Raw genomic sequence first — 25,337 nt, 5'->3', positions numbered from 1 at the left:
GCTCCTTCTCAGATATAGAAAACTGTTGTAAGTGAATTTCCATTTATCTTGGGACATCTCCATCGGAGACATCACTTCAAATAATATCCAAGGCCATCTATAAAGTTGGAAAACAACAGCACTTCCCTCTTTTCCCACAACACATCAGGTAACTGAAATCAATGGCAATCCTATCTCTGCAATGGAGCTATTCAGACCGATCAAATAATTCTCTTAAGGACTTTCTAACTTTAGATTAATAGGTCCATATCTGAGGACAGTATCAAGCACTTATATGAGATCTCAGTAGAGATGCATGCATTTATACAGGTATTTCATTTTAAATTTTGATGAAGTTGGTCTCCCACACAGTATTTTATGACTAGGAGAGACTATCTGGATACAATAATTTGATATGCTAAAATGCCTATTACAGAAAAAACAGGATTTATTGAAATGATTATTGGAAAATTGCCATTTTATCAGGACTCCAAGAGTCAAGTATAAAATAGTTAATATCCTGGTTATTTCTTCCCCTCTCCTCCATCAACAAGGGAAATAACAAGACTGTCACAGGCTTTGACAATGGCCTGTCATGATTCATATCTCCCCAGTTGGCCCCCATATTTCTAGCTTTGGGTTTGCAAGTCATCATGGGATGCCTTACATTCCTTATCCATTGCATATTGTTGCACTGTTTCTTAATACTTTGGTCATTGTTAACATTCAGCTAACTGAAACTAAATAGGCCTAAATTGCTTTGGTTAGCAAGTGAACCCCCCATTATTCCTTCTGCTAGAGGGGGCAAGTAAGGCTGTAGAGACAAACAAAGGGGAAAATACCCTTAGGCTTGAAGAGGTCGGGTTATGGTTAGAAAGGAGGAGATGGGCCTACCAAGGGAAAGGGAGGAGATAGCATGACAGAGTCTCCTTATAGAGGAAACTGGAAAGGCCTGAGAAATAACTTTAAAAAGATCAATTAATTAAAAGGTGGGAAGGGGATTGCAAAACTTAGTATGAACAAGATAGTTTTGAAGAATTGTATTTTTAATTTAATTGGAAACATGATTTTAAATTTATTTGAACTTGGTTATTTTGGGTTGGAATCCCAAACAAAACCAATGCTTAAAATCCCTTGATTTTTGGTTGTCACCTTGATAACTAGCTAAGTTGAGGAGTTAAGTGCACCACTGACAGCCCAGCCAGCACACGGCTGACAATAATGTCTAGACCAACATGGAAAACCAAGTTTCAGTTCTCTGCACTTCCCTCAATCCCCACTCCAGATGCAGTGAGACATTCGATCAATGAGAGGCTGAAAAGAATCTCAAATGCCAGGTTGCCAAAAGAAAACAGGGCAACTCTCTCTGTGTGCACTTATAACTGCAGAACACTGATAAGGGAGGAATCAATAAACCATCTCATGGAGGAAAAGGCAAAAACAGCCTGTGATGTGCTGGGCATTTGTGAAACACAATGAAAGAAGGAGATGGAGGTCAGCTGGTGGGATGGAAGCATGGTCATTCTAGGAAAAGAAGAAGGCACGAGGATAGCTGGAGGAGTTGGATTCATCATAAACAAGGAATGGGCTTCAAAAATCATCTTGTGCCATTTGAAGTCATCGCCTATTGGGGTGCTTTACCTCTGATTGAACCAATACAGCACTCTCAAAATCATCCAGATCTATGGTCCCACAACTGCATGCAAAGATGATGATGTGGAAGGATTCTATCAGGAGCTGGAGGAAACCCTCACTCAGAGTTCCACATATACGATTGCGATAGGAGACTTCAATGCCAAGGTTGGAAGATGGAGAGAGAGCAAAAAGTTCATAGGAAGGTACAGTATCGGAGAATGAAACGTGCGAGGAGAACGACTAGCTATATTGGCAGAGACAAGGGGAATGTTCATTGATAACACCTGGTTCTGAAAGAAGGTCAACAGGATATGGACTTAGATCACACTGAACATGAAGACAAAGAATGAAATATATTACTTTCTGATCGATAGACGATGCATTGTGAAGGATATTTCAGTATGGCCATCATTTAACATCGGTAGTGATTATCGCCTACTGAGAGCCAGACTCACATTCACTGTGAAGGTAGAGAAAAAGGCACTGTGTATGGTGAACAGAAGGCACCAACCGGTAGCTTTTGATGAGGCAATCCTGAAGGAAAACATTTCCAGGGAAGACTGGAGCCTCCTGGATGACTGTGGTGAGGATTATGAGAACTTCAGCAAGAGACTGAAATGGTGCATTAAATCAGCTGAGCGTGAAAGACCAAAAAGAGATAGCGGAAAAATCTCAGAGAATACAAAGACCTTATTGGAGAATAGAAGGAAAATTAAAAGAAATGGAAGCGACAGGCTTGAGTACTCTCTTCTCTGCAAGCTCACATGAATGAAGCTGAAGGAAGACCAAGAAATTTCAAACCAAAAAGCTCCTAAAGGCTGCTAAAGATCATAAAAGTCTCAAAAAATGCAAATGGGAATTGGCATTGTATAAGTCATTATCATCGGTTTTGAAGAACAAGGATGGAGAATCAGTAACAGGTCAAACAGAGATGGAGGCAATCTGCAGGAATTTCTATACCCAGCTGTTTGCATCCCATATAGATGTCCCAATGCCATCACTTCAACAAACCGATGAACACATACTCCCGGTTCTCATCAGCGAAATCCGTCATGCAGTTCATCAAATGAAAAAGGGGAAGGCTCCAGGCAAGGACGGTTTGACAGCAGAAGTGCTTAAAGTGGGCGGTCAGGAACTCTGGAAAGCTCTCCCCCAAAGGTTTAGCAGTTACCTGGAAATCCAGAAGATACCATCCAGGTGGAAAGAATCCAATACCATCTTGCTGCATAAGAAAGGCGATCGAGAAAATCTAAAGAACTATCGCTTGATCTACCTGCTTTCGCATGCCTATAAGTTGTACACTAAAATAATAACAAATCAACTGTTGTGAAAACTGGATGAACAGCAACCTAGAGAGCAGGTCGGTTTTTGAAGAAATGACAGCACAATAGACCACATTTTTACTCTAAACCAACTACTAGAGCGTTCAAGAGAATACAAGTTTCATTTGTGCATTGCCTTCATGGACTATGAGAAGGCGTTTGATAGCGTGGAGACCAACGCCATTCTTGAAACTCTTTCAGAACAGAGAATCAGTGAAAAATATATCACATTATTAAAGGAAGCAAACTCTGGCTGCAGCACAGATATATCGCTATTCGATATTCCCCTCCAAATACCCATCGAGAAAGGTATGAAACAAGGAGATACAGTTTCACCAAAATTATTCACAGCCTGCTTTGAATTGGTCTTTTGATGAGCAGTCCTGAAAGGTGGGATTAATATCCATGGCAAGCGGCTAAACCATCTCAGGTTCGCAGATGATATAGTGCTGATAGCCAAAAATGCAGTCCAGCTTGTGAGAATGCTTAAAGAACTGAACTCAAACAGCAGTCACATCAGATTAAAAATGAACCAGTTGAAAACGAAATATGAAATCAGATGTTCTGCCAAGAACCCAGATAACTCTTGGAGGAAAGCAAATCCAAGAGGCTGACAAATATATTTATTTGGGCTAGGAAGTCAACATGTGCTACAATCAGAAAGGTGAACTGTCACGCAAAAAAAAAGCTGGATGGTGTGCATTCAATGACATCAGGGACATCCTCCAAGGAAAGATCAGCAAAACAACGTATACAAATCTTTTTAACTTGACCGTGCTTCCAGTGACGCTATATGGCAGTGAAACATGGTCGCTGAAGAAGACTGAAGAACATCAACTGTCTGTCACACAGAGGGCTATGGAACGATCATTTCAGGGCATTTTGCTCCATGATCACACCCCCAATGAAATAGTTAGGCAGCAGTCTGGAGTCGAGATGTTGTTGTTGAAAGCAGGCTCAGAAAAATGCGATGGGCAGGACATGTGGCCTGACTCAGTGACAACGGATGGACTGCAGCTATATCTGACTGGTATCCGTGAGAACTGAAATGGCCACGAGGTCAGCCTCCAAAGAGGTGGGATGATTTTCTAATAAGGAGATATGGACAAACATGGAGAAGGATGGCCAGAGCGAGAGAAGATTGGAAGATGTATTGTGATCGGCTCAGTCTTAACTGATGAGGGACTGACAGTCTACGCAGTCTACCTTGATAACTGGAATGACTGAAATCAAACTAAAACACACTGCAAAACCCTTCAGCACAAGGGTTTTAATTCCATTTTAAAGAGAGTCCTGAACGAGGGAGTCTTTCTACAAATGAATGAGACCTGGCAAGTTTGGTTGACAAAGCACCTAAAGTAGTTTTGAATAAAAGTAAACAAAAACCCTCTGTTGGAACTCCATCTGCCTACAAAGAAAATGCTGGTAGCATTGCAGAAGATGGAATTGCATATTGAAATTAAATAGATAAGGTTAACAAAAAAATCTTACGTGTGAAAAAAAATTATCTCCATAAATTACATAATTAAAAACTAAAATTTAATGTCCTTTTTCCCCCCATTTTGCACTTCACTTATTTAGACAATGAAAATAGTCTGGTCATTTTCACTTTATTTAGGGCTAGAGTCTTCCATATCTGCTCCCTCTGTGTAATACCTTTTTCCACAAGTAAGTAAGGGTGGAAGTATCTGTCTTTTTCTTTTCAGTTTCCATTTCGAATTCTCATGGTTGTGTTTTGGGTTACCTAGGAAACTGACTTGCTGGCGACAACCATTTTTAGCAGTCGGTTCCCTGAACTGGTGCTAAAAACAATTTTAGTGACAGTAGATGGGAGAAAGCTATTTTGCCAAGGTTAAAATGATCTTGAATCGGACTTCAGAGTTAGTTTTTACTGGAAAGCCATCATACAATGTCATCTAAATTTGCAAAGATTCAATTTGTTCTTAGATTTCTGAGTAATGTGGGAATATTAGAGAGACAAGGTGGGTGAGGAAATATTTTTTATTGCATCAACTTCTGTTGGTGAGAACGCCAAGCTGTTTCTCTAATATCCCAGAACTGACACAGCTACAACTACGCTGCATATAATAATGTGGGGTAGCAGTTATGTGTCTCCAAGTAGATATTAGATTCTCTCTCTATAATCCAGTTCTAAAGTCAAGTTAAATTTCTTGGCTCCAGAGCTTTGCAGAAAAAAATGTTCTTACTGATATTATCAACAAGGAAAACAACTTCTGATTTCTCTTTCTCATATTATGGTCGATATCGTGTTTCTGTAAGGGACAGCTTATTTTGTGTTCATTCATTAATGTTTCTAAATGGTATTTGTTTGCTATGTTTTTCAAAACTGACTGGTGATGGTCATTCAGATCAATGAGCTTAGTCTCTGTGACTTTCTGGGTCATCCCATTGCCTTTTGTTACCTTTTTGAGTCTGTCAACAACAGTGGGATAGGGCACATACTGCTTCTTTGATTTAAGACTGGCGAAATTAATTGACTTAACTGTGTGCGAACATGACTGTATTGCTAGGGTAAGTAATTTTTAGGGTGTGTAGAGCTTATGTCTTTGTGTTTGGTTTTTAAATGGAAAATGCCTAGTATTTTTTATTACTAGTGTGCATGACTTGGTTTCCCTCTTCAGTTTTGTATTGATTCTTGATGGAATGCATAGGTAAATCAAAAGGGACTGTTAAAGAACCAGTAGGAAAGGCAAGATACACACCTTCACAGGAATTAAGGTAACAATGCCTGGGCCATCAAATGGGGGCAGAAGCGATCTATCTGGCATGAGCCAGGTTATGATGTTTTACCCTTTTTAAGGCTCAGCCTAATGTCCAAATCCTTATAAAGGCTAGTCGGAAGGAAAAAGTAGGAGTTAAATGAGTGGCCAGTGATGCTATTCAACGCGGCAATGAAAAGAGCCATGCAGGCTGTTTCTCCCAGCTCAGAGTGGGGAATCAGATGGACCTGCCTGAGCTATGGATAGAGAGGTTAAGCTAGGTAAAGAAATGTGCATCTAGGACTGTTTTTTGTTTAATAAAGTTACTCTTGAATAAATGAGATGACATAACTTAAATGAGGATGCAAAGATCCTCACTTCATGGGCCCATAGTAGCGACAGTTACATAGCTGAGTCCATTAAGATCTTGAAACAAGTTCATCACATCTCAGAGCAGGACAAACACAGAGATGAGGTGCTTCACCAAACACCAGCAAAGTAAGGCTTCAAGGAATCTTTGACAGCTGCTTTAGACAGGATAGATTTCCCTCTGGAAATTCTGGGTAAGTGGCCTGGAGTCTCTTTATTTCGAGCACCATTCATGCTAGGGCAACCAAGCATATTTCTAGAAATTCTTTCTGACTCCTCTATAAATCAATGATATTTTCATACCAGGGTCCCTATGAACTGCGCAGCTTTCCCTTGACACTAAGCAAAAGTGAATTAATACATAAAACAAGAAGCATTAATCCACCAAAAGTGTGTCAAACCACCAAGCAGTGTGTTATCTTGTATTATTGGCCTTTGTCCCCTCTCCCGTGTCCCTTATCTCCTCCTCCAATTTTGTCTTCTCTGTCCTGTCTCTATTTAGACTGTAGAATCTTTGGGCAGGGATTTTGTCTGTCTGTAAAGTGCCGTGGCACTTGTAAATGCTGAATAATAGCACTTAAAATCCACAATGTGCCCAAACTCCAGTAGGCTATCAAGGGTCATGACTCACACGCTTCTAGAATTCCCCCCATTTTAATAACCTGAGAACAAGGCTGTAAATAAGCACATTGTAGATCTGTAAATGGCTTTAAACAGAAATTAATGGAATTCCAGCATTTTCATTCTTACACTTCACTTTAAGACAAGTATATACTCATAAAGCTAAGGCATTCTCTGCTGGAACTGTGTGGAGCAGAATGGTCATCTTTTTTACACAAGAGACAACCCTGATCTGTACTCTCAGTCAGTTCCTCATGATAGTCACTTTTGTTCAAGTCAGAAACTGTGTGGGTATCGATTACTCCCAGCACTTGTAGTATCTCCTATTTTAACCAGCTGAGGTCACAGTTCAAAGTTGCATGATGATTTTATTGCAATTTAATTTATCATAATAGAAATTTCAGCAAGATTCAGCATATCTATACCTCTACAGCACTGATACAGCATGGTATGCAAAATGCGAGGCTAATGTAAATCAACAAGGGAGGGATAGCTCAGTGGTTTGAGCATTGGCCTGCTAAACCCAGGGTTATTTTTATAATTTTTAAAGCTGCAAGTCAACTTGTACAACTAATTTTAATGAAAACTACAAGGTCAGGGAGATTAAAATTCACAGATTATTAATCGTTTTTCATTACAGGATTTGTCATTCCATCTGCCATCTGAATATACTTCTACACAGTCTTCAATTCCACCAACATTATTTGGTTCTCTTGCAGCCCAGTTTGAGTATTCTATTGCTTCGCCACTTAGATACTTAAATGAACCTTCTGTTTGTATATCGTTTATTCCAATATATGCTACTTTGTTATGACGAACTACTATTTGCTGTATGGCGCTGTTCTCTGCAGAATTCCTTGGAGAAGCAATCAGGCCACCAGCTTGGGAACATGTGGCTTTTGAGGTCTCAAAGTCACCTTCAGCACCATTGGCTACAAATGTTTTTTCACTGGCACTATTGCCATTTTGGAAAATCCAAGCTAGAAAAAACACAGAAATACAGTACATCTAAGTTACATTTTTTCCCCATGCACTATTCTTTAGATTAGAGAAACAGGTTCTAGGACCCTGGAGCAAGAGGCAGTTATTTTTGTTGATTCATTCTGTCAAACCAGCTGCACACCGACCCACAAGTTTGAAAGGGGAAGAATATTTTACTGGTGCAGAGAAAACTATGGACAGAGGCAAAAGGTATCAAGAAGACCCTAAAACAACCAGGAAAAATCTTAGGTTGAAGTTTATACTTTCTTATTGTTATTTTAGTTAGCAATGAAGGCAGAGCTGAGGAAGTTTTTATTGTCCTAGAGAGCAGAGTTGGAATTGTACAGCATACCAGAGTTTAATACTATTTTGGCACCCTAAAATATTACCATGTTACTATTGTAAAGTGCAATGTTTGGGAACATTACTGCAGTATTTTTCATGAGGTCAGGCCCACTGGCCTTGATAGGACACAGTGAGAATTTCTGTCATCATTCCATTATCTTAATTAGCATTTGCAGCTCTCTTTACAGGTAAGACTCAAGGGTCTGTTCCTGTTCCAGAGGAAGTAAATGGGAAATCAAGGGGCAGAATGAGGCCACATGTGCTGTTGATGTCAGAGAGTGGTCGTCTCCCACTATTCTTTTTGGTCACAAGACAAATCAAATAACATTTCAGACATAAAGTAGACCCTACGCAAGCCACGCTATTTCATCTTAAGTATATTTTGGATGGGATTTTTTTAGCACTTGATCCCACAGCTGTTCTTGGGTGGACTTTCCTATTTACATCAAAATGTAGACCTGCCGAGGCTAATGATACATGTGACAAGGTTGGACCAGTACTGCCCATATTGTAGAATTGTGTTACTTTACAAAAACATCCAACAAGTATATAGAAGTTTGGAGTATGAGCAAATAGGAAAAGCCCAGATCAGACACCAGATATGAATCCTTTTTAACTCTGAAGAAGTGGGGATCTAGATCTGCATCCAAATTAGTCCGTTTGGGCCCATCTATCACTGACTGGAATGAACAGCACTTGTCTTACCTTTTTGGATTTGGCTGACAGTAGCTTTCAGGGTCTTCAGTTGTTCTTGTAAATCACTTATTTCAGTTTTTAAAAGCTCACATTCTGAAGAATAAAATAATAGCATTGTTCTTATTGTTTTACATTAAAATATGGAAGGTTTTCTAAAAGCTTAAAAACGCCAGAGAAGTCACCTCCAGAACTAGTAATGAATCACAAGTGTAACATCAAAGATACTGTTTTTGATTTCTTGGTTCCTCAAGTACAAGTTTAAAACTGAGGTGTTGAGGCCATGGGTCCACTGAAAATAAAAGGGAAACTACTCGTTGAGTGCAACTTTTAATAGAACCTGCAGTAATGCTAGCTTTTCAATTCAATTGTAAAAGCTAAAAATTAGAAGCAGAAGACAACATAGTTAGAAAAATAAAACCTTGGAAATTAGAATAAAGTTAATTTGCAAAGTTCTGAGGAGAGTTGTGAAGAATATGTGCATTTTACTAGAAGCCCACTTGACCTTTGCAGTAGGTAGAACTATCATGATGTTTGCCAATCTCAGCCTATGAGGGAAAATTTCATGAACAAGAACTGAGATCATTTGTACAGCTGCTCCTGGTGAACCCTTGTAGGACTTCTTTGTCTTATAGCAGCATATCCTTCATCCCACAAACCCAGGGATCAGGTACTCATCACTGCGGTGTCCGGGGCGACTCTAGCTATTTCGCCGCCCCACGCACAGCGGCACGCAGTGAGGGGTGCTCTGCCGGTCGCCAGTCCCGCAGCTCCGGTGGACCTTCTGCAGGCACGCCTGCAGGAGGTCCACCGGCAGAGCGCTCCCCACGGCATGCCACCCCAAGCACGCGCTTGGCGTGCTGGGGCCTGGAGCCACCCCAGTGGTATCCGTCTCCTTTAGAATACTACTCTTAGACCTTTGAGTTCATCAGATTAACTCTTCAAGCCTCACTCGCTTCTTTCCATTGCAAACCAGACTGTTTGGTTTCCCCAGTGCCCACCTCTGTGTATTCCTTCCCCACTCAGACAGAAGCAGCAAAGCCCAACTGGAACAAAATAGCTTCTGTGTATGCACTGTTAGACTTCTTCTTTACCCTCCCTCAAAAGGGGTGCACTGTTTACCTGTGCCTCCACAGTCTCCTTTTGGTCCTTCTGCACCTCTGTCTCCTTTTGGTCCAGGGGATCCATCCTTTCCTGGAAGACCTGGTAACCCTTGCAATCCAATGTGTTTATTCAGGGAAAAGGAAGAAACAAAAATAAAACAAGTAAACAATTGACTTTGTAGGTGTTATAAGAGTTTGTGATTACTGTCATAACTACAGATGGATGACGATTAGATAAAAAAAGACCATAATGAATTCTGGGAAAAATTCCGATCCTGATCCAGGTCCAAACTTTATAGCTTGACTCCACTGCTATTATTAGAATATCAAATTCAAACATCTGAAATGTCTTCAGAAGTTTGGTTTGGATTCACTTCTTAATGGAAATATTAGTATGTGAGTGCAACTGGAATTCTTAAAATGTTTCCGAGCATGTACAGATAAAGCCATACTTTCAACAGACCTTGAAACCAGATTTTCCGGTGCTCAGAATCCACGATTGGGACCAGATTTTCAAAAGAATATAAACTCTCTCATTGTGACCCTTGCAACTGGATATTCAAAATAACTCAGCACTCAGTGCAGTGTTTTGAAAATATGGTGCTTAAATGGGAGCTATACTCTTTTGAAAACCTAGCCCATAATCCCTTATGCCTCCATTGCCCATCTGCAAAATGGACATACTACTCTCATCTTTCTTTCTGTCTTGTCTATTGAGTTTGTAAGTTCTTCAGGGCAGAGTTTTTCTCTTACTATGTTTTATGTAGATTGCCCAACAAGATGATTTTCAGATCTCTGTTAAGAATTCTAAGTGATATTGTAATACAAATAAATACTAAGTACACTGTGATTAGAGAATAACTTTTTATAGTAATTTCTAGATAGCAGGCTGAATGCCCCTTCATCCTTTGCCTCTATCTGCAGCAGTGAGACCTGAACAACTCTTCCAGAGCCTGTTTCTTCAGTGCCAATTCAACTTATTTTGAGGCTTGACAATGCCAGAATGTATATCACCTTGGTATTGGCCATCTGCTGACACTGCCAAAAGTGCTATTACTCTGATTTATTATATGTTTGTGTGTCTCTTAACCACCAAGAAATGCACTGAAACAAGCAAGTTATTTCACATAGATCACAGGACAGGCATTGGCTGGTAACAAGTTTCAGACACTGCCAATCTGGATCAGATTCAAAACTGGTGGCCTGGAAGTAAAAGGATCTAGAGAATATTATCTATTTCAGAGCATCCATTTTAATTTCTAACCTAGCTTTTATGTGACTGTTAGTTTCATCCCAGTGTTTTAGTAATTAGCGGTATATTAAGGATCTCCAGATTTTTCATGCTTGACAAATGTTTTTGCTCAAGTTCCATGTAACTACATTATTTGAATTATGCTTTCTTTTTTATCAGTTTTTTTTAAGCACCAATCTGACCAACAGGTGAACAGTAAGTAAATATTTCTATACCTAGATCTCCCTTTTCCCCTTTAGCACCATCTTTTCCATCACTTCCTGGTAGTCCGTTCTGAGCAGGTCCACACATAACAAGTGTACATGCATTCTGATCCCATTTTTGGACAACCTGAGCAGGATTTGAGTTGGAAGTTGTCACCAGAATTAACACCAAGACAAAAGTGTTGAATATTGGAAGCAGCAGCATTGTTTGATTCCTAGCCTGTGAAGAATTATTAAAAGAATTATCCTAAAGCAGTGACGGGCAACCTGCAGCCTATGCCACTTCCTACAGCTCCCATTGGCTGGAAACGGTGAACTGCAGCCACTAGGAACTGTGGGCAGCCACGCAAATGTAAACAAACCATCTGGAGGCCCACCGGCGGATTACCCCGATGGGCCACAGGTTGCCCACCACTGCCCTAAAGACATTTTGAGTGAAAATAAGCTCTTAATGTTGCAATATTACACACTGGCTATATAAAGGAATGCTAAATGTCTATTTCCTAAAATATTTGTAGTAGTTATTTTTTTTAAATCAGAGCTTTGGTGCTCCTGAAAACACTTCTTAACTAATTTTTTCTCAGATCTTAATGAAGTACCCCTAATTATTGGAATTTGTCCTGCTCGAAAAACCCCACAACTTCTAGCAAAAAAAGCAGCAAATTTCAGTTAAGGTCCATCAGGTTGCCTGCAAACATAATCCTTAAAGTTTTAGTAAAAACCACTTTTAAGAAAGTGAATTTTTTTCAGCCCTGCACAAGTGCACTGGGGATGGTATAGAAGTGAATGCCAGGACTTGAACTTGGTAATACAGCTGTATGCTTTCAAGCCAACGATAATGTAGGGAATAGACTCCCCAACTTACCTGTAAAATTGCATATACTTCCTAAATGAATAGCATAAAAAATTAGACAAGACATATTTTGTTGTACTCTGAACAAAGTAGGAACATTAAATCATGACTGATATTTTTTCAAATTAAAATACATAACAGACTATAACACAATGTAACCTTAAACCTTGTCTGATGAAGAAATAAACAGAGTTCTGCCTTTTAATACACATAAATCAAAGATTTTAAGGACATTTCTATTGTATGTTTACCAACTATGCACAACTTTATAATTAAAGAACAGAACTAAAAGAGAGAGCAAAGATACCATGCGATCACTTACTCTGTAGTACCTGGTGTGCTAGAAAAAGCATTCACAGGAATAATTTACTGAATTTTACTGTCTATTTATATACTACAGAGTAAATAACATGAACTCTGGTTTCTTAGCATGCTTAGTTACAGTAAATAGGAGGTACAGTTTATTTAAGAATAATTTCACTGTAGAGTAAATGACTTTATTGGTCTTGAAATCATGAGCATAAAGATAGATACAAAGAATGAATATTTTCCCTTTGGCAAAACATGAACGAGGAACTGAACCAGAACATTGTGAAACTTGAAAACAATGTATGTATTGTACAGTGCTGATGATTTAAGCTTATGTAAATATTAATATTGATAACCCTGGATTTCACTGTCTTGTCAGTAAGTCAACATAAAACTTCACCCAGAATGGAGATGGTTCTGAATAATTTCTTCTATATAATGTGCTGAAAAAAATTTGTTTGTGCTACCTAAAAGAGAGCTTTGTGTATCTCGAAAGTTCATCAAAGTTGGTTCAATAGAAGATATTACTTCACCCACCTTTTCTCTCTGATATCCTGGGACCAACACAGCTAACAATTTTCACTACTTGGCCTTTATAGTAGGTATTTTCTTGTAATTTCTTTTTGCATCAAGCACACATGTACCTAGCAAAGAATTTCCCACTCTGTTTTTATCAGTCCATGTCTTCCTTATTTATCAGTCCATGACATCCTTATAAATGGTAAATTCTCAGAACTGAGAGGGGTAACTAGTAGTGTTCCCCAAGGATCAGTCCTAGGACCAATCCTATTCAACTTATTCATAAATGATCCAGAGAAAAGGGTAAACAGTGAGATGGCAAAGTTTGCAGATGATACTAAACTGCTCAAGATAGTTAAGAACAAAGCAGACTGTGAAGAACTTCAGAAAGATCTCACAAAATGAAGTGATTGGGCAACAAAATGGCAAATGAAATTTAATGTGGATAAATGTAAAATAATGCACATGGGAAAAAATAACCCAAATTATACATACAATATGATGGGGGCTAATTTAGCTACAACTAATCAGGAAAAAGATCTTGGAATCATAGTGGATAGTTCTCTGAAGACATCCACACAGTGTACAGTGGCAGTCAAAAGAGCAAACAGGATGTTAGGAATCATTTAAAAAGGGATAGAGAATAAGACAGAGAATATCTTATTGTCCTTATATAAATCCATGGTACGCCCACATCTTGAATACTGTGTACCGATGTGGTTTCAAAAAAGATATACTGGCATTAGAAAAGGTTCAGAAAAGGCAACTAAAATGATTAGGGATATGAGGAGAGATTAAAGAGGCTAGGACTTTTCAGCTTGGAAAAGAGGAGACTAAGGGGGGATATGATAGAGGTATATAAAATCATGAGTGATGTGGAGAAAGTAGATAAGGAAAAGTTATTTACTTATTCCCATAATGTAAGAACTAGGGGCCACCAAATGAAATTAATGGGCAGCAGGTTTAAAACAAATAAAAGAAAGTTCTTCTTCACGTAGCGCACAGTCAACCTATGGAACTCCTTGCCTGAGCAGGTTGTGAAGGCTAGAATTATAACAGGATTTAAAAAAGAACTAGATAAATTCCAGGATGGGTAAAGAATGGTGTCCCTAGCCTCTGTTTGTCAGAGGGTGGAGATGGATGGCAGGAGAGAGATCACTTGATCATTGCTTGTTAGTTTCACTCCCTTTGGGGCACTGGCCACTGTCCGTAAACAGGATACTGGGCTGGATGAACCTTTGGTCTGACCCAGTATGGCCGTTCTTATGTTCTTATTCCTGTGGATGTGCAAAGACTAAAAACAGATCATCATCAGAAAGCCTCTCTGATGGGACTGACAACACAGTCAGAAGTCCCATTCTGGAGACCCAGAGGTTTAGACTGCTTGGGTAATCATCTTAAACCCTGCATGTCTCTCCAAACCAAACAAACTCTGACCCTTAGGCCATGTGTATATGAGGAAAAAAGAGGCTTTAACATTTCTTAGCTAACACGTAAAAATCTTAATGAAGATAAGGCTATCATAGCTACAGTACATTAACTGTTGAAATGATGCCAGGTCACCCCACTATCACTTACCTGTACCAGCTAACAAATTATTAACTGTTTTGTTTACAGTAGGATTTTAACATGCATTAAATTACACTTTTTTTCCTGGTGAGGACAAGGTAAGGTTTGTCTATGCTACCTAATACATTATTAACAGACAGTAAAACAGAGGGGGAAAAAGAGTCATGCAGACTACATCATCAGTTTTTCCATGAGTCCTAGTTCCATTGCAAGAGACCAAAAGAGTCTTACTCCAACGGCCCATCTACCACGAGAAATGATTGAAGTGCTAGTGTGCTGAAGTGGGATTTGTCCAGTTCCTTTTATGATAAGCGTTCTTGAAACTTGATAGAATGGTTTCTACAATAATGTTGAAGAAAATATGTTTATTTTTTCAGCCTGGTTCATGTGGACTCATTGCTGACAACAATTGTCAGCATGTGGTCAATTTCCTAGTGTAGACAGGCCTAAAGATCAGGCCAGAGTTCTAAGAAATAAGAGCTCCATGCCATTCTTTCTGTTATTTTTGTCCATGTGCTGTTCCAGCTGAAGATAAGGATAATTACAGACCTCCAGATTATTTTAAAACATAAATAAATAAAAGTAATATGCAAGAGAATGATTTGTAAGGCTGAAAGAGAATAGAAAAGTTTTCAAGAACTTAATTTCCATATAAAGGAAATGCAGTGTTGTATCACAAAGACCACCACTGTGCCTGGGATGTGAAAATCAGGAAGTGAAGCTCCTGAGAAAATAATGAAATGAAAGTACAACTAATAAATCCATTGTCATTGTTTAAACGGAGAGAGTTACAAATTAGAGAAAGGTAAATTAGACTTTAATTCATAATTCAGTTTATTTAATCTAAGATATTATTAACAGAGGGAATGGGCTAGATCCTCACCTGTGGGAAATCAATGGAGTTATGCAAGTATATGACACGTGAAGATCTAGTCCATGAGATTAACCAACTATATGGGAGATACCAGTTCAAGCAAGTTTTCTGTTTACTTTGCTTTTTGTTTAAACCACCATTAGCTCTCTGCTCAATTAGGCAAAACTGCCAAGTCTCACAGATCTGAGGGAGACTTCTCATATGGGATTAATTGTATGAAAGCTCTCCTCTTGTGAAGGACTTCAGAGTATGTTTCAGTGAGCCAGTCATGGTCTGAATTATTTTAAAATGTCCACTATTCCAGTTATCAAGGTGACAGCCCAGTGTAACTGAACAGATCACCACCCAAGTGCCCCCTCCTGGCCTGAGGTCACTCTACAGGAGTCTGCCTCACTTTCCCCTTCAAGGGGCTTCTTAAATTAGCCCTGTACATACAGTCCAAATGCAATTCAAACATTCCTTTTCTGGGGTCCAATTTATTTAGTCCTGACATACATGCGCCCTTCAGGCCCCAACCCCAGTTCAGTGTCTTTCTCCTCTGAGGTTGGGAGTCCCCAGTCCTCCTTCCTGGAGTTTTGTCCCAATTCAATGGCTCTTTCTCTTTCTTCAACAAGGAGTTTGGCCAGCCAGGCCTCAACTTTTGTTCAATGCCTCTCTTCTCTTAGGTAGGAAGTCCCCAGCCCTCCTTCCTAAAGTTGGGTCACAGTTCAATATTTCCCAGCAAGAGACAGTTTTGCTCCCTACAGCAGTTTCCTCACACCAGCTACAGCTTCTCAGGCTTCTGCTTTCTGAGCCTTCTTCCCCCCATCTCTGCAGCTTCCTGCTCTCTTCTAGGGGAATAGCTTGATCCTTGCTCAGGTGTGTCTGTTTAGTAACTAGGGTTGGCTGGCCCTGGCCCACAATGGGCTACATCATCCTGTTACACCCAGTCTCAAAATACTTTAAGACCCTCTGTACACTGGGAAATCGATCCGATGCTGATGACTTTTGTCAGCAATGGTTTTCCCTGAACTGATGCTAAAAACATCATTTCCAGCAGTGTTACAAAACCATTCTTGAATGGGACTTCAGGTCAGTTTCTACCCACTTACACTGTTACCTAAATTTGCAGAGATTAAATTATTTCTTTGATTTCTTGATTAATATAGGGACAGTCTAGTTGATATGGGTCCCCCATCCGTAATGCAGACATCCATCTCCTGGCATTTATTAGATGCCTTTCTCTACAATCCAGGCCTAAAGTCAAGTTAAAACTCTTGACTGCAGATCTTTAGGAAAAACATTTCACACAGTGATATCATTGTGGCAGACTGGTGATAACCTGTAATAAGCTGAACAAACCTTATGGAATTATGATAAACTTTACTGAATTAAGTTGAACCTTACTGAATTAGAGTTAACACCTGTGGGGTTCATTGTATTAAACATGTAACTGGGTATATGTTATTGTGGTATTTTATGTATCTCCTCAACTGGGGATGTGGGAAGGCTAATACACTTCACCCATTATCAACCCTTTAATGCCAATCTTCTGGGAAGAAAGGGGACTGTTGCCCCCTTACTAATGTTCAATGGGGTGTTTTGGTTGGCTAGCTCCCAGCACTAAAAGGGGAAGGGTTGATGGGAAATCAGGAGCCTGAGCCTGACAGTCCCCAGGAACAATGGGTAGAGGTCAATGCTCCAGATCAGCCTGATTGACAGGGTGGGCAGGCTAATCAGGGAGTCAGGAGGCCAGGGTGGGTCCTAGTCCTCCACGTGAGCTGGAATTGCCTGAGTCAGACCGAGTGGGGCCAAGCTAAGGAGAGAGCGGAGACCCAAGCTAAGCTGCTGGGAGCAGAGCTGTAGCAACCAGAGTCAGAGGAGCCCAAGCCGAGCTGCTGGAAGCAGAGCTGCAGCAACCAGAGCCAGAGGGGCCAGACAAGCAGCCCAGGAAGCAGGTCAGAGCTGGGAGCAGAATCACAGAAGCAGCCTGCAGAGCAGACCTGCCCTGGGAGCAGAGCTGTAGCAATCATAGCCATAGAGGCCAGAGAAGCAGCCCAGGGAGCTGAAGGCAGAGCAGTAGCAGCAGCCATGCTGAGTTAGAGTGGAGCTGGAATTGGGGCTGGAGCAGTCTGGAGCTGGGTGCGGTGAGCAGCTGGGGAGAGCAAGGGGGACCCTGGGCAATGGGCCCAGCACAGGGATGTGCCTCAGCCAAGATGCTCTGCAGGCCAGACTCGGAGGGGGATCATAACCCTGACAGGGCGGGGGCGACACTGGGAAGAAGGGTCCTGCCACCTAGAGCCTGAGAGCGCGTGGCCACCACCAGAGGAAGTGTCCAACCTGCAGCATCCCTGCAGCACAGCCAAGGCCTGAGAAGGTGGCCTGGGACCTACAAGGAACAGACTGAACTGCCCTGATATTCCAGAGACACTGTTTGTAATGTTCCCTGCCACAGAGTGGGGTGATGGGTTTTCCTTTAACCATTCCCATTTTTCCTTATTCTTTTTTTAAATTAATTGTTCATTAAATAACTTGTATTTGCTTTAAATTGTATGAAATGATCAGTGGGTCAGGGAGGTGCCCAGTGCAGAGAGAGTACCCCGGAGTGGGAACACCCTAGCCCCTGTCCTGGGTGACCACAGCAGGGTTGGGGGTTGAGCTCCCCAGGAATCCTGGGCCCAGTCTCGTTGGGGTTACGAGGATTTGGCCAGACAGGAGAGTGGAAGAGAAGTCCTTGAGGACAGGGAGGCCTCTGGGTAAAGGAAGTGGGAGCGAGGACTCAGATCCTTTTACTAGCCCACTTCACTGGGATAGTGCAGAAGCCAGGAAAGTTCCCCACAATAGCGGGACCATTCCCTCACTTACACTAGTTCAAACTCAATTTTCCAGGGGCCAAAAGACAAAGGATTTTTGGATAAATACCCTGGGGTATAGTTCCTCCTTCATGATTCTGCAAATGGACAGGACCTTAGGTCACAGAGAGCCCCAATCCTTAGGGGAGGATTGCAAGACTCATAACAGTAGGTACATATTCTAAGATGAAGCTCTGATGAACTTGTAACCACAAGAAAGCCCCTAGGATGGGGTGTTGAAAGACTGCTTTTGCCTGAGCCCATGTGAGAGTTGGGATGAATTCTGGAAAGCTCATCAGCATGTGTGTACATTCTTTCATTGTATTTAATATATTTCAGCTGTAAACCTCTCCTGGCATTAGGTGCTTATGCCGTTTTAGCAAGAAACTGGTGGCGGCAGACTTCCTAGCTTTCAGCCCAGTGGTTAGGGTACTCACTTGGGACATGAGATTAGAATTAGGAACTGCCACCTTTCAGGAGAGCGCTCTAACCAGTGAGCTATGGGATATTCCGATGTGGCCCTCTCACAGTCTCTCCTGTTGAAGCTGTTCCACTGTGGCTATAGAATTTTAAAAAGTCACTGGAGCAAGAGGACTGGACCCTGGATCTCCCACTCCAAAGTGACAGCTCTATCCACCAGGCTATAGCGTCATTCATGCTTTCTCTTTCTGGCCCAGTGACTCTTTATCCACAGTGGAACAGCCTTAACAGGAGAAAGCCCCTGCCCCACCAGAATATCATCTGGCTCAGTGGCTAAAACACTCATTGGAAGGTGGCAGATGCCATTTCAAATCCCTTTTCCTTTTCCAGTGGAGGGGAGACATGAACTGGTGATCTCCAACAGCACAGGTGAATACACTAACTACTGGGCTAAAAGTTCTGAGCATGAGCCTACCAAATTTGCAGAGCATTTTAGTAAATTTCACGATCTTAGCATTTAAAAAATCTTGAATTTCATGGTTTCAAATATTTAAATCTTACATTTCACAGCATTGTGACAAAGCATGAATATGTTTTTAAAATGGAAAAAATATGAACATGTAAAGCCCTTAAGTTAACAAAAGTAGTGGAAAAAAAAGTTCTGGTTTCAAATGTCATTAATTGAATGGGAGTATCCTGAAACGGTGTCTTTCTTCATTCCCCGTTTCTCCCCTGAGAACGCCTGTCCGTGTTTAGACGCAGCTCTTTCTGCATCCATGGAGTTCATTGGAATTGTCAGACAGTGCCAAGATAGCCTTGTGAGGCGAGGGATGCTGCCTTCCACTGGAGACCAAGTTCACCATCAGCATGTGCATTTGTGCAGGGTCAAAAATATGCACAATTTTTAGGAACCCTGCTCCAAGTTGTTGAAACTTGAGAGCCATTTTTTCTGTGTCGCTCGACTCTTCCCTGTAGCAGTAATATTGTTTAAGTTTCTTTGCCATGCAAGAAAACACCTGCTGAGCACTGGCATTTAACTCAGCATTGTCAGAGTGATTTTCATTTGACTGTCCGTCCGGAACAGTACATCCATTACTTTTTTGTATGCTTGGTGGATTGTGACATGTCGAGATTAAAACCAAGTGATTAAGTCCATCAATCCTGTGGTATTCTTGGAAATGAACTGAACTTCTTCATTCAGCTGAGCATCATTCAGAAGGGTTCAAAGGTCTGTTAAAATCTGCATTTTTAGTGTCTGTGTGAGCTCTTCTGAGACAAACTCAGAGTAGCACTTCCAGTGAGCTGCATAGTATTGTACAGCCCGAAAACAGGAATTCTAATGAGCAATGACTCTGGGAGAAGTGCAATTTTTTGTTCCCCTATTTCAGACATTTCAGTCACATTTGCAATGTTCCACCTGTATCAAAGTTTGAGGCCAGGGCAGTGTTTAAAGATCATTTTAATGTAGCTGACTAGTTTATCAATGTCATAAACAGATAGTAGGAGTTAATACAACAGAAGTACTTTATATCTCTTTTGACTGTAAAGTTCAACAAGTTTAGTAAGCCTGGCTGTCACCTGACCAGAGGACCAATCAGGGGACAGGATACTTTCAAATCTTGAGGGAGGGAAGTTTTTGTGTGTGCTGTTAGAATTTGATTGTTGTTCTCTCTGGGTTCTGAGAGTGACTGGACGTGCAACCAGGTTTCTCTCCAATCTCTCCAATTCAGGCTCTATCGCTGTAGGTACTAGGTAGATAAGGCGAGTCCAGGCTTATGTTTGTTTTCTTTATTTAAAATGGCATTTGCTGGACAGTTAATTGGTGCATTTGCACTAGGGGAGATATGATATTGCTGAAAGGATTAATTTGTACTTGAAAATACTGGGGGAGGCATATACCCAGTGGCCTAAAATAGCTAAAAAACCCCTGTACCTATTCCATTTTAAAATTACAAGAATATTTTTTTCTCTCTAATTAAGTTCTTGTGGCATGATAAGTTTTTTTTTTTATTCCTGGTGAGACCCAGGTGGACTGATCTGGAGTTCACCAGGAATTGGCGGGAGAAAGGAGGGAAGGGGAGAGAGACTAATTTCCTCGAGTTAGGATTACTGTCTCTCTCAGGGAAGAGTCTGGGCGGGGGAAAGAGAAGGAGGAGGAAGCGAATTGTCCTCTCTTTTAAGATTCAAGAGTTTGAATTCACAGTGATCTTCAGGGGCGACTGGCGAGGGCACGGTGGGGAACGGGTTACTATTCCTTGTGGTAAGATCCAGAGGATCTGTCTTGCGGGGGCCCCCGGCAATGGTTTTTGGGGGGACCAGAGTGTACCAGGTCCTGGAATTCCTGGTTGGTGGCAGCACTACAGGTTCTAAGCTGGTAATTAAGCTTAGAGGAATTCATGCTGGTACCCCATCTTTTGGACGCTAAGGTTCAGAGTGGGGAATTGTACCATGACAATCAACTTTACCACGCTTGCATCTCCATAGCTCACTGACAAGAGAAATTACATATGCATTACATCTAATATGGACAGCACTTGGCATTAGACCTTGGAGAACAGATGTGAAAGATTTTGTCACGTAAGTTGCACTGTTGCTTATGAAAGCAGATACTTTATCAAAGTCTGCACCGTATTTTGACATGGTTTTAATTATCACTTGAGAAATTATAGTGTAGTTAACAGCATCCAAGTAAATGCAGTCTGTGAACGCTGTTGTTAGCTTTCCTGTCTCTATATCTCCAGTCTTGTTAGAAATAAAATCAAACAGAACATGCAGTACATGGTTGTCTTGCTCATCAGTGAACTCATCAGAAACAATTGCAAGAGACTCACATGAGTTGAAGACTTCATCACCTCAAAATGTGTAGCAAAAACTTTTGGAAGTAGGGGCAGCTCCAGGCACCAGCGCACCAAGCGCGTGCCTGGGGTGGCAAGCCGCGGGAGGCAGCCTGCCGGTCCCCGTGAGGGCGGGAGTCAGGCTGCCTTCGGTGGCGCGCGTACGGGAGGTCCACTGGTCCTGCAGTTTCGGCAGCGGGTATGCCAAAGGCGCAGGACCAGTGGATCTCCCACAGGAACGCCACCAAATCCACATTACCAGCAGTCCTCCAGCAGGCGCACCGCTGAAAGCCACCTGACTGCTGTGCTTGGGGCAACAAAATACTTAGAGCCGCCCCTGTTTGGAAGGTAGCCTTGTCATAGCTTATTTGTACTTGGTAAGCAATTGACATTTTGTACATTCCATTGAATGAATTCAGGCAGCTTTGGGTGATCAAGTGGCATAGTAGCACTTGCAAAATGTATCCACATGTTCTACTGTAGTTAGACGATGGGTCTTAGAGCTCTCTGTCATCTTCTTAAAAAGAGATGAAATGGTTTCTCAGCAATGCTCTATCCTCTGCCTTTTTTCTTGTTCCCTGGCATTCCAAGTCTAAGTGGTGCTGAACTGCTGCTCACTGTGAGTGATCCAACAAGACTCTGCAGCTTGTACAAAACAGTTTGCCACCACTGGCACGTAGAATTTGGCTTCCAAATTCTTTCACATGACCCGCTGCGGTTATGGTTGTAGAGGTTTTTGATTTACTTTGGACACTCATTTTAAAATAATTCCACTTGTCTTATGGTAGGCTACCAATTGAGATCACTACAATACAAAACTGCCCTGGATGCTTATTTCTATCAATCAGTGAATTGAGCCCTGGGTATTATTTACTGCTGTAAAGTATTAATCAATAAACCCTATCAAGTTCATAGCCTCTCTTTTTTATATTGAAACAAACTAATAATCACATCTGGGACCTGTAATGGTACATATAACTGTACTGGATTTTACTGTAGGGTAAAAGTACACAAAACATCAGATTTCACAGTCCGTGACACATTTTTCACGGCTGTGAATTGGGTAGTGCCCTAGTTATGAGGGACATTCTCCTCTCCCCAACCCCTTTCTAGATAAGCTTGCCTACAGTGGGCCGATCCTGTTGGAGAGGTCTGAGCACACCTACTGGATTGGGCTCCACAGGGGAATGGGCAGAGGGATGGCTATGTTTCCATGGTTCATACACCACACTGAGGCAGAGGTGTCCAGATGCCTGGCATGGAGCTGCATTGTGTGTGCTCAGAGGCAGAAACATAGATGGTAGGGAACTTCTATTGCAAAAATTTAGGTGCCAAGTGAGTTTGGATGCCTAAAGGGTTTGGAGGCAGCTGAGAAGGGGTTTTGTGTATCTCACTACATCCTGATTCTGAGATTTAGGTGCCTAAAGCCTTTTGGGAATTTAACCCTTAGTATTTAAATTTATTTAGAGATTTTAAAATGATGTACATGGCATGTGATAAAATGACACAAATGTACTAAATATAGGCCTTCATATGTACAAGACAATAGTTCATGCCTACAATTGTTCAAATGGGCAACTAAAGACCTCAGCAAAGAGGTAGGTTTTGCACCTGAATCCCTAGTGGGATTCAAGTAGTAGCAAGTCCTGGAAAAGTTAGATGTCCACTGACTTGTACCTGCCCCTGCTCTACGAGAGTTCAGTCCATACAGCTACAACACACTGAGTCCCAGACCATATACAACTTCATAGATCATGAGCAATATGTTGAACTATACCTGGAAATGAGGAGTTTTGAGGTCATTTCCTCATTTCCCTTTGGAAAAATACAGTTTTTAATCTTACATTTTCTTAGCTGTATCTATTTACAATAAGTACTTAGGTAATGCTATCACTTTCTTACTTCCTTTAATTTAGACCTACTTAATGCATCACAAAAATCAGATCTAGATCTGGATTTCAAACAACAAATAGTTTGCAAGTGTTAGGTTCTGGTTCAGCCCTTTATACAGCTTGAAGCCATATGCACCATTCAGTTATAGATTCCACTTCAGATTTCAAAGTTCAAGGTCAAATTTGGGACTGAATTCTAAAGAACCCTAAAGTTCAGGCATGTTTGGATCAAGGATTCTGGCTCAAGTCCATCATTGCACAATAATTTCATACACAAATTCAACTCCTGGCACATGGTACTCAGGCAGTCAGCAAAAACACAAGTATATATTGTTTGCAATATTGTGCAAACACAATTAGATAAATACCAGAGCTCTGCATATCATTTAAGATAATTTCCTGTTATGTGCAATAACGGATATGCATTTGTTGGGATATGTCAGGGTATGCTGAAAGGTCTTAGGGAGCAGAAGCATGGGCAGGCACTGTTCTGTGCTTGAGGGATAAAGTGCTACCCTTCTCCGTTCCCTTCTGCTTGTTAAGGATTGATAAGTGTTGCAGTTGTTGCATAAGGAATGTGGCTGTCTGAAGGATCCCCTTTGTGCAAAGAGGTGTTCCTTTCCCAACTATATAAATGAGCTCGGGGTCATGGCCCCTTCCTCCCTTCCCTGCATACTGCTGATTAAGGGAATCTGTGGCTGCCATTACTACAAAGAAATGTATCTTCAAGGTAAAAATGTCTGTGGAATATGCTTAATGCTGTAAACAGTAAACAGGGGTGGGATAATTATATTCAGTATATAGCTATTAATATTCATTGTATGGATATTCATATTACTCAATAAGGATTTTGAGGGTGTTGTAGTAAATTTAGGTATTTACATACTAACTTAGATAAAAATAATATGTTATAACTAATTCAGGGCTTACTCAACAATTGGGCCAAGAGGAACAAGTACCACAGTAAAGAAGCCCGTCTACGCAATCTGCCTCTGGGTCCTCTTGTTCATTCTCTAACAGTGTTCCCTAGAGAAACTTTTAACAAGCTAAACTTTATTTTAGTGGGAATTTAATGACAGACCATATATTTGAAGAGCTGTCACCTAAGATATGGTTAAATTGTGTCATTTAAGTTTTGAAAAAAACTCAACATGCAAAGCTGTTCATTCAGCTCAATGAGTTTGGTCTCTATTAACTTCTGGCTTAGCACATTGCCTTTCAGAGTCTTTTGAAGCAACAAAGGATGGGGTTCAATGTGTTCCTTTGAAATATATTCATTTAATATACATCATTGTATGCCAACATTATTAAACAACTGAGTGGTTAGTCAGTCTGCACAGTAAGTCTAGCTATTTGTCAGGACTTAAGTATAGGTTTGGGGCAGGGCTGGTGCAATCATTTAGGCAGACTAGGCGGTTGCCTACGGTGCCAAGATTTGGGGGTGCCAAAAAGCAGCACCCCCAAATTTTTTTTAAGTGGTTGAGCGGCCGCTGCTGCTGGGACAGAGAGGGACTCTGAGCTGCCAGGGGCATCAGCAGCTGGCACCCCAGGGTGTTCCCTGGGTCAGTGTGCTGCTGTGGCAGCCAGCAGCCCAGGGTTTATAGGGGGCAGGTTCTATATGTTTGTGGTGCTCGAGCACCAGCAATATTCAGGGCTGGGTGCCCTGCTCCAGCAATATTTGGAGCTCTCGGTCTCTCCCCCGGCCCTGCCTGGATCGGGCCCCGGCCACCCGCTGGTCTCCCCCCCCCGCCCCACGGCGTCCGTGCCTCACAGAAAGCAGCGCAGCGCATCTCCCCTGCCTGCTTCTGTTGCTGGAGTTAGAGCGGCTCCCAGCAGAACTGCTGTCCCAGGGTCCTAGTGCCCCCCCTTCTCCTACTGGCAGGACAGGCTGCCTTTACCCTGTGCTTCTGCCCTCGCCCTGAGTCTCTCCAACACCCCAAACCCCTCAGCCCCCCACACCCTAATCCTCTGCCTCAGCCCTGAGCCCCCCCACATCATGAATCCCTCATCCTC

The 25,337-nt window shown here is 41.5% G+C and overlaps 1 protein-coding gene across 1 annotated transcript in view; it reads right to left on the bottom strand.

The window, feature by feature from the left end:
• Nucleotides 1-7,115: 7,115 nt before the first annotated feature.
• The window catches only part of LOC116828242 (pulmonary surfactant-associated protein D-like), a 30,558-nt gene continuing 12,336 nt past the window's right edge, over nt 7,116-25,337 (bottom strand). The window contains exons 2-4 of the mRNA XM_032786319.2: nt 9,788-9,942; nt 8,678-8,761; nt 7,116-7,626 (exon numbers count right to left, since the gene is read on the bottom strand). Coding sequence (XP_032642210.1) covers nt 7,250-7,626; nt 8,678-8,761; nt 9,788-9,942 — 616 coding nt within the window. The 3' untranslated portion in view covers nt 7,116-7,249. The remainder of the gene's footprint in view (nt 7,627-8,677; nt 8,762-9,787; nt 9,943-25,337) is intronic.

Source organism: Chelonoidis abingdonii, chromosome 15, assembly GCF_003597395.2.
Source record: "Chelonoidis abingdonii isolate Lonesome George chromosome 15, CheloAbing_2.0, whole genome shotgun sequence".
Classification (NCBI taxonomy): domain Eukaryota; kingdom Metazoa; phylum Chordata; order Testudines; family Testudinidae; genus Chelonoidis; species Chelonoidis abingdonii.
Note: the sequence above shows the minus strand (reverse complement) of the source record. Positions and strands in the feature narration are given on the sequence as shown.